The sequence below is a fragment of the Poecilia mexicana genome, unplaced genomic scaffold (assembly GCF_051168715.1).
Source record: "Poecilia mexicana isolate PSO_F unplaced genomic scaffold, ASM5116871v1 scaffold_19, whole genome shotgun sequence".
NCBI lineage: Eukaryota > Metazoa > Chordata > Actinopteri > Cyprinodontiformes > Poeciliidae > Poecilia > Poecilia mexicana.
In genome coordinates this window covers 4,233,964-4,243,174 of record NW_028263388.1, presented here as the reverse complement: position 1 = coordinate 4,243,174, position 9,211 = coordinate 4,233,964, and the positions used below count along the sequence as shown (strand labels likewise).

Below are 9,211 nucleotides of genomic sequence, written 5' to 3'. Positions count from 1 at the left end.
GCTTTTAAAAAAAATCCCTCATCTCTGGGGGAAAGCACAACCGGCTTGAGGGGGAAATTTAAGGTCAAGACCCTTTTTGCCCTCCATGGTTTACTCCTTCCAACCCCCGCCTCCTTCTTCTCTTTCCTGGTCAAATGACACAATGGTTGTGTATCAGAGAGGGCACCGGGCAGGCGGAAACGAACCGGGGCCGCTGCCAGCAACATCTCAGGTGCAGAGGCTAAAAAAAAAATAAAAAAAAAAACTCTCCAACGTCATCGACTGCATTTGCTCCTTTCTGTTTTAGTCTTTTGTTGCTTGTTTCCCTTTCCTGAAAGGAATATCTGAGGCCTCTGGAAAAACAGGATTCCAGCATGTCTGTTGGTGCTTTTGTAAAATAAATATAACAATGCAAAAATATTCTGTTACTAGTATATGACCCTCAGGGGGAAACAAGGAACAAAGAGCACTGTCAACAAAATGTTCTCAAAAGCGTAATCTATTATGCAGGAGAAGAAAAAAACATTTCCATCTAACTGATGACATATCAGCATTTCATGATGCATTAATATATCAGTAGCACTGAGTTGCATCACATTATATATGTGTTTAACTAATTATTTAAGTAAAATAAATAAAAATTGCCAGTGAAGTTAATGTCAACAAGAAGAAAGATATTTCACAAAACATTCAAACTGAGGGCTAAAAGGTGAAAGAGAGTGCTAGCAAAAATGAAACAATTGAAAACTCATCAATATTTATCACATTTATCTGTAAACTGATATATAGTCATGATAAGGAGAACTGCAAAAACATACATAATGTTTTATGTAAGCTGCTAAAAACAGCTACAATAACAAAATGTGTCTGAACAAAGTATGGGATGGTATGAGTTTGAGGTGATATCACTAAACACCACAGTTTTATGGTATTAACAAAAATATGTGAAACATATTTTAACATTAAAAAACAAAAATATAGGTCAAATTAAAATCAAGCAACCATTATTCTTAAGATAGCATAAAAACACATTAAAGATATAAAAAAGGAGGAGTAAATTTCTACCAAAAATCTCAGAAATGCTCGGATTAATCTCAGAAATAGAAAAAAATCAGAAATTTCATGGTTTCAAAAATCAAAATGTTGCTAGAAAAAACATTGAAATTTTGATTAATCTCATGGAAATTTCAGAGTTTAAAAAGTACACATTTTTTTAATTTTTAGAAATTTTCTGAGTTTCAAAAACACATTCTGTAATGTTGTCAATGTAATTTAAGACTGGAAAATTATTTTAAACAAGAAAGATTAGTAATATTAGTGGCCTTGGAATATTATTAAAGACTGAATAGAAAGAAAGAAACTCATAATGTATTAACTCAGTAAAACAAAATACACCTTGCTAGGTTAACATATATACTTAAAATGTATTTTTTTCTTTGTTGCCTTGACGTAAAACAAGCTTTTAAAAAAATCTAAATCAATTTGCCTTTTATAATAACAACGAAGGTCTAAAGAGAAGTTGGGTTTCATAAAAAAAGTGGCATTAGAGTTTCGACCACTAGTAGGCGCCCGAGTATTTCATCAGTCCTTAAGTTGAGGCAGCGTCACTCTGCTTTTAGTTACGACTTCCTGGATACACATTCAGGGAAGCAGCCCTCTTGTATTTGTTGATGAACTGTGATACACGGATTTTGTTCTGTCATTACACGCACCAACACGCCTCTTATCCGCAAAAAAACGAATGAATGTGGCGGAATTACAAATGATAACGTAGCAGGACAGGAAGGCGGGAGGGAGGAGAGTAAGGTAGGCAACTAGGAAGTTATCGATTTAGCTTTGTGGCTAATGACTTTAAACTTTAGAAACTGCCTACGTGGATTTATTCACCTTTACCCAAACGCTATTCGGGTAGCTTATCAGCTGGTATTTTAGAAAAATAAATAAAGTTAATTGCTTGTTCTACCGAGCTGTCGTGTTTCCTCTCAAAGCGCCACGTCACTGATCCACGGGGAAGTAGACCAGCAGCACCAGAGATTAGACTGAGCCAAAAACAGCACCAGTGGTCCTCACGGCGGACCTTCTCTAAAGCTTTATTGGTTTTATAAGACTACTGCCACGCACATAGCAACTGAAAATGACGGCGTCAAACTGGGGCCTGATCATGAACGTGGTGAACAGCATCGTTGGAGTCAGCGTGCTCACCATGCCCTTCTGCTTCAAACAGGTGGGTCACTCAGCTGCCGCCATAAGGTTCATTTTATTCAGTGCAAACAGACGGAGGTTCACTGAAACTGTTCTGATCCAGTGTTGTTCTTTTGTCACTTGCTTTGATGTTATATTGAAGCGTAATAAATATTTCGTACGTTTTCAAATGATTTTATTGAGAAATGTACCCAAATAATCAATTCTTATTTAGATTACGTATACTTTTAAATTTTAATTTTGCTCCCCGACTCTTACCGGGTATTATAGCAATATATTTTTTAATAGTTGTGTGTTAAAAACATCTCATCTGACAGGGTACTAAAATGAGTTTCACACGATCCAGAGGTTGTTTTTTAAAAAAAATTTAAATAAAGAATAATGTGTAAAATAAGATGCATATAAAAGGAAGAGGGTAGGGACAAATAAGTTTATACTAATGTCTATTTTAAAAAATGGTTATGTAAATATGTAGTGTTTAAAAGTGAATGTGAATATATTGAAAATAAACAATACACTAAGCTAAGATATGGTATAGGTTTATAATTAGAACAACTAAGGGTGAAATTCAGTGGAAATTTATTCCCCTAAATTTACAATAAAATCTGTGAAAAGCTGAAAGTATAAATCGAAAAAAACAAACAAAACACAATCAGTTTCAAAACGTTTTTCAAATTGTATATGACGATATGATGGATTTTGCAAATATGTTTTTAAGCTTGCATTTAGGCAAACTGAAGTATCATAGCTTGGACATGAACATAAAATGATCTGTCGCTGTTATGCAATGTAAAATGGATTTCACAACCCACATTTCTGAATCAGGTTGTTGATGCCGATGTGTTTTATGTGGACAAAATGGATTTTATTTCTCACTCTGTGGATTGTAATACCATCATCTGATTATAGATTTTCTTTATTTGGATTTCTAAACTATAAGCTGCATACATATGTGTTTTTTTCCTACTCTCTTCCAGTTCAAATAAGAAAACGATCAAAACATATGGAACCTGTCAGATACACAAAGTCGTGCTACACCTTTTCTAATGTTTTCTGTCCATCATGATCAGTTTTCTACAAAAATTCAGACTATTTTATTGCTTTCCATAAAATTGCCACTTTTAGTTTATTATTGAGAAGATAAAATAAAAAAGGCACAAAATGTTCTTTTCCAAAATGTTATAAAAAACCTAAAACTTCTGTGACCCCAGGTTACTTTGTCGCTCAAGGCACAAAGTTTGAACACCACTGGTCTAAACTGTCCATTTAAACAATTCCCAGAAATTCTGTGAAATATGAACAGACCACAAGTAGTTCTCATACTTCATGCGCTCTTGTGTTAAATTCCTGAATCACAGGAATTGAACGTAAAGGTTGGGTTTGATGTTGACCTGCCTCTCTGCTCCTGTCCAGTGTGGGATCGTGCTGGGCACTCTGCTGCTCTTCTTCTGTTCATGGATGACCCACAAGTCTTGCATGTTCCTGGTCCACACTGCCAGCAACACCAAGCGGAGGACCTACGCTGGACTGGGTGGGTAAACTGTGGCACCTCCTTGTTGCCGCAGTAACAGAAGTAGCAAGAGTTGTTGTTTTGAAGAAGTGAGAAAGCCAGCTGTTCCTCCACCTCCAGCCGTTCTGAGCAGGATGTCAGCTGCTGAAGTGAGTTTCTGTTGGATTATTCACGTCGATGTTTCCCTTTCTGCAGCCTTCCATGCTTATGGGAAACCTGGAAAAACGCTCGTAGAGACGAGGCAAGTTTCACTTTGTGTATTTTTAGATTTGAATTTTTTTTTGTTTTTTTATTCTGTAAAAACTCAGCAGTAACGAGAATGTAAAGTTAATCTCAGACTTTGACTTTTTAAATGAATTGAAACTCTTTTTCTCGTCGCTGCAGTATGATCGGGTTGATGCTCGGGACTTGTATCGCCTTCTACGTTGTCATTGCTGACTTGGGATCAAATTTCTTTGCTCAGCTGTTGGGTTTACAGGTTTGAGACTTATTTTGTAAATCAATGTTCACTCTTACTCTGCTCCTCTCTCTTAAATACACAAAAATTGAGTCAAAAGCTGCAGCAGGGGTGTCCAAACTTTTTGCACTGAAGGCTGAAATCCTCAAGTTATAAGTTTTCATGGGCCAAAAACGAACTTTTCTCTCCAATCAAAAATGCAAACATATGATTGTGATTCTCTCCTTTACCTTCACAACATTAAATGTAACTAGAACTACAAACAATTACCGGGTGGCTTCCCATCCCAGCCTTACAAGTAATTTTAATGAAACCAAAGTTAGTGTGACATTTGAGGTTAATAAGAATAATAATAATTAAAAAAAAGTTAGATATTTCCATTTTCCATTTAGAATATAAAGTTGCCATGGCAATCTACAATCTGCATCAAAATTGTAACTTTCTTCAAATGCTGTCAGGGGCCAACAAGCTTATTCTAAAGGCCTCAAATGGCCTTTGGGCCACACCTTGGACACCCCTGATCTGTAGCCAGCGAGTCTGACTGCGGTGGTATTTGAAGCTCCTCGCCTGGCATCGTTGCTGTGCTGCGTTCAGGTGACGGGGAGTTTCCGTGTGCTCCTGCTGGTCGCCGTGTCGCTGCTGGTCGTCCTCCCACTCAGCCTGCAGAGGAACATGATGTCCTCCATCCAGTCCTTTTCAGCCATGGCTCTCATCTTCTACACCCTGTTCATGTTCACGGTGAGCCCAGTTCCACTCAGCCGCTCTCTCTCTGTCCAGTACATGTGAGGTCAGAAGGTTAATGGTTTGCACCAGCAAAACAGCGTCTGTATACATGAGTCAGAGTTTCTCTATAGTTTGGGGTCAAATCCTGTTTAACAGTACTGCAGTTAGTGGCTCTGTTGCCTTGCAGCTCCTGGGTTCGAATCCTGGCCCAGGGTCTTTCTGCATACTTTTTTTCATTGACTTATTTTTTATCTAGACTATGAACTCGATTATTGAAATATTAAAGATGAGTTTTCATTTAAAGCGTCCATCCATCTTTTTTCTTCCTCTGTCATTCTTTCTTCCTTTGGTTTGTTCTTTCTTACTTTTTTATTTCTCCCCTGTTTCCTTTACTTCAGTTTTTTTGTTTGTTTTTTTGTTCTTTCTTTTTTCTTTCTTCCTGTCCTTTTAAAATACCAGTCAGTTTTTTTGTGTTTTTCTTTTTTGTCTGTGTGTTTTTATTCCGATGTGTCCCTGTGTGATTTTTAAATGATTTCTCTTTGGATGTAGCAGAATGTCTGCCGTGTCCTTAGCAGAAAATGATATGGAAATGAATAATCTGATGATAAACACATGGAATCTTTGTTAAAAGGACCCAGACAGGCAGACACTTCGTCAGTGGACTTTGTTAACCAAGTCATTGTATAGATCATTTGGCCTGGTTGATGCGTTCTGTTAGAAGCTATAAAGAAAACAAAAAAGTTTCAGTTCTTAATAATATTTCCTTCCAGGACAAACAATTAACTAACAATGAGACATATTGCCACCTTTTAAATGATTTGAATAATTTACAATAATCCAAACTGGAGCTCTTTAACACGTCTTCATGTTGTTCCTCTGAGGAAACCTTCAGCAGTCAAAACCTCAAAGAAATATTAAGTCATATTCAGTTATTGTACCGTTGCTAAGGCAAACCTGCAGCACTGGCTATCTTTAAAATGATGCTTTAGATGTTTTTGTGGATGAAGTTTTGCTAGTGCAAACCAATGATAATTGTTACTCATCTCTATCTTTAGATTTATATGACATGATGAACTAACAGCAGCTTTAGTTTATTGTGTATTAATAGTTTGTGTTGTTTTTATTCATGTAAAAACCAAATGAATCTAACACGCCGTTCTGCTTTTCAGTTGGAGCTCCTGTTCTGTTTGAACAAATGTTGTTTTTGTTGTATTCTTCATGAATTGTTGCTTATCTGCTCCTGTTGTACCAATGCACCACCAAGGTACTGTCTTGCTCCTGTTTGTAAAGAGCAAATCCACACTAAGTCATTCAGGCAGAAAACAGTTGCTGCACCGGTCTTTGGATTAAATCTGACCTCTAATCTGCCCAAGAAAAGACTATACAGTTAATGCAGGCGCCAAAAATGGAAGATGTCAATTTTTACTCCAGTTTTCTATAAAGAGAACATTTCACATGTGTTCTCTTCCAAGGATCCAGTTTTTTCACATGTGGTATTCAGGTTTCCAACTTAGCAACTTTGTCTCTATAATTTAGCAACTTTTCAGACAAAGAAAATTGCTACCAGTCAAAATAGAAATCGATAGATCTGGCTTTTTAAGATCGGTGATCGGTCAGAAAACTGCAATCGGTGCAGCGATAATTTTAATGGACGATGAATTTTGTTGAGTCAGTTCTTGCTTCCACTCAGCATAACTGAACTTTGGTTACTTGGCCGTTCAGCACTGATCAGCACCAAGCTGGCCTCTGTCATATTTCTTTCTACTGACCTGGGCTTCCACAAGAACGACAGCTTATAGAAAAGTCTGCAGTGGAAATTCAAAAGAGACGTCTTCCTGTTGCACAGAGCGTTCTTCTGCAACACGTTTTCAGGGAGTGGAAAATTCTGTTAAAAATACAGTTACAGAACTGTTTCATGTTTTCACACAACCAAAAAATTCTCTTTTATATGATGGACCAACATAATTTGACGTATTTGTGAAGAGGAAGGAAAAGATGCATGCATTACAATTAATAATAAAAAAAACTGGATTCATCCCTCTTTACTCTGTAGAACAAAGATGCACCAGGCGACGTCTCGGTTCAGTTATATAAAAATCATTAAGGATGAAATGATTAATCATGATCAATCAATTATTAAAATAATGGTGAACCAGTCTTGTAATCGTTTAGTTGTTTCCTGGAGTCAAAAAGTATATTTACACTGCTTTATTTATGCATGCATTTTTCCATTTAAGATGTAAAAGCACATTTTTTATCTGTGAATATGTTCTACCCAAAACTCCTCAAGTGGCAGATGCAGCTTCAGCTGATTTAAATTCTGCAAAAAAAAAAAAAAAAATCTATTAAGCAGCTTTAGCTGTCCGATCATCAATCGGTTAATCCAAAAATAATCAGCAGATCATTCCTACACCGTTTTGATAAGTCGGGGCCCCACAAAACCTAGAGACGGCCCTGCTGTAGTACTGCAGATGGTCGTCAAGGCAACGTACTACAGCAGAGCAGCAGAGGCTGGTCCAGCATCAGTTTCCTGCCTGGTGTGAGTTAGGTTGTGTTTATGTTCAGCTCAGTTTTACTGAATTCCTCCAAACTCTTCAAACTGCCATTGCTGCTCTCTCTCTCTCTGCCTCTCTCTCTCTGTTGTCATGTGAGTTGTGGAGCATGTCGGTAACCTAGAGCAGTGGTGCGGTGAGTTTGACTCTAGACCCGGCCCGACCTGGCCCAGTCACCTCACCCTCTAATAGATGTATCTCCTTCCCTCCCTCTTTCCATCCTACCCTTAACTGATCTCCTCTCTCACCCTTCATCATCTAACTTTCCTGTCTTTTTTTTTCCTCTCTTGTCCCGCCTCCCTTCCTCTCCTCTACCTAACATGTGCACCCCTCTCCCCCCTTCTGCCTCTCTCCCCTCCTCTTTTCGCCGCTGTCTCTGCTTCTGGTGATGTAGATAGTGTTGTCGTCTCTGCGCTACGGCATAATCTCGGGCTCCTGGGTGGAGCAGGTTCACCTGTGGCGTTTCAAGGGCGTCATTCAGTGCCTGCCCATTATCGCCACAACCTTCTGCTGTCACCCGTAAGTAAACCCCACCCCCACCCCCAATAACACCACGGTAAGGGCAGAGAGTGAAGAAAGCTTTGCTCTCCTTAAATCCTTCCTCATGTTCCCACCTGAACCTTCTGCCCACTCCTGTCCTTCATCCCCATCATTCATTCACCTTTTCTGGTTTGAGCTGTGTGTGTGTCTGTCTGTCTGTCTGTCTTTGGTGGCAGTAGTAGTAAGGCAGAGGGGTTTAACCAAGTTTTTTGCTACATCTCCACCCAGAATGAATCACAGTGTTCTGGATGTGGTGGATTTTTTTTTTTTGAAGGAGCAAGACAAAGGAAACGCATGCTGGTGAAAAACCTGTTAGGTTGTCGCCCAAAAGCCTCCAGTTTTCCCCAGCTCTCTATTTGACTCATTCTGTCTGATTCCGACGGGTTTTTCATCCAGGACGCGGCTTCCTTCCATTTCTGTCTCTTCATGTTTTCTGATTTTCTTCCCTCAATGATTATGACGAAAAAAATCAGCGAGCTGTCGACATGGACACCATCCTCCTTTTTCCTCTATGGTCTTCATGTCCTCCGTCCATTTGTATTCATTTGGTCTGGGCTGTAACTCCCCCCTCCCTCCCCTCCGCCTCCTTCCCCTCAGATGGTGCTGTCCTCGTTCAAACACGGGCTGCTCAGCGACTGGTGGCTAGGGCAGGTCTATGTGGTGCGCTGGGAGGGTGTTTTTCGCTGTATCCCTATCTGTGGGATGGCCTTCGCCTGCCAGTCGTAAGTACTCCTCTCCCCCCATTGCCCTACTTCAGGATAACGTCATAAAGCTGATTTAAAAAGTTTTTGTCCAGCTCCAGATTTTGAATTTATTTTATATCAGAACTTGATAGCTGTGGGCTGATACGAGAATCTCATAGTATCATCACCTTGAGTGAAAAAATAAGTAAATAAATAAATGAATAAATAAATATATATAATATGGTTTTATTTAAAACAGAAATGTGACTGTTATTTCTACTGCTGATTGTGTTCTCTGTGAATGGAGGAATAAAAAAACAAAACGTTTTTTTTCTCTGTATTGAACATTTTCAATAATGATCTCAAAGTTTCAAATCAACAGTCCAGCTTCTTATATCTGTTGCAAAAAGAACTGTACAAATTCAAATAAAATATATTAATAACTGATTAGATTTATTGTCAAAAGCATAAATGAAATAAATACAATATTCCTTAAACCAAAATGGGTTTTGTTTTCCACCCATGGCCCCCATGTTGCAGTTTGTTAATAAAATCCCCAAAAAAT

The 9,211-nt window shown here is 38.4% G+C and overlaps 1 protein-coding gene across 3 annotated transcripts in view; it reads left to right on the top strand.

Moving 5' to 3' along the window:
- Positions 1–1,578: 1,578 nt before the first annotated feature.
- The window catches only part of slc38a10 (solute carrier family 38 member 10), a 27,690-nt gene continuing 20,057 nt past the window's right edge, over positions 1,579–9,211 (top strand). Inside the window, exons 1-7 of one of the 3 annotated variants that reach the window (XM_015000339.2) lie at positions 1,580–1,785; positions 1,968–2,203; positions 3,595–3,712; positions 3,887–3,932; positions 4,076–4,169; positions 4,743–4,886; positions 7,818–7,942. In XM_015000339.2, coding sequence (XP_014855825.2) covers positions 2,114–2,203; positions 3,595–3,712; positions 3,887–3,932; positions 4,076–4,169; positions 4,743–4,886; positions 7,818–7,942 — 617 coding nt within the window. In that variant the 5' untranslated portion in view covers positions 1,580–1,785; positions 1,968–2,113. Of the gene's footprint in view, positions 2,204–3,594; positions 3,713–3,886; positions 3,933–4,075; positions 4,170–4,742; positions 4,887–7,817; positions 7,943–8,560; positions 8,686–9,211 lie in introns of all 3 variants that reach the window. The other 2 variants (XM_088016301.1, XM_088016300.1) reach the window with 2 other exon arrangements.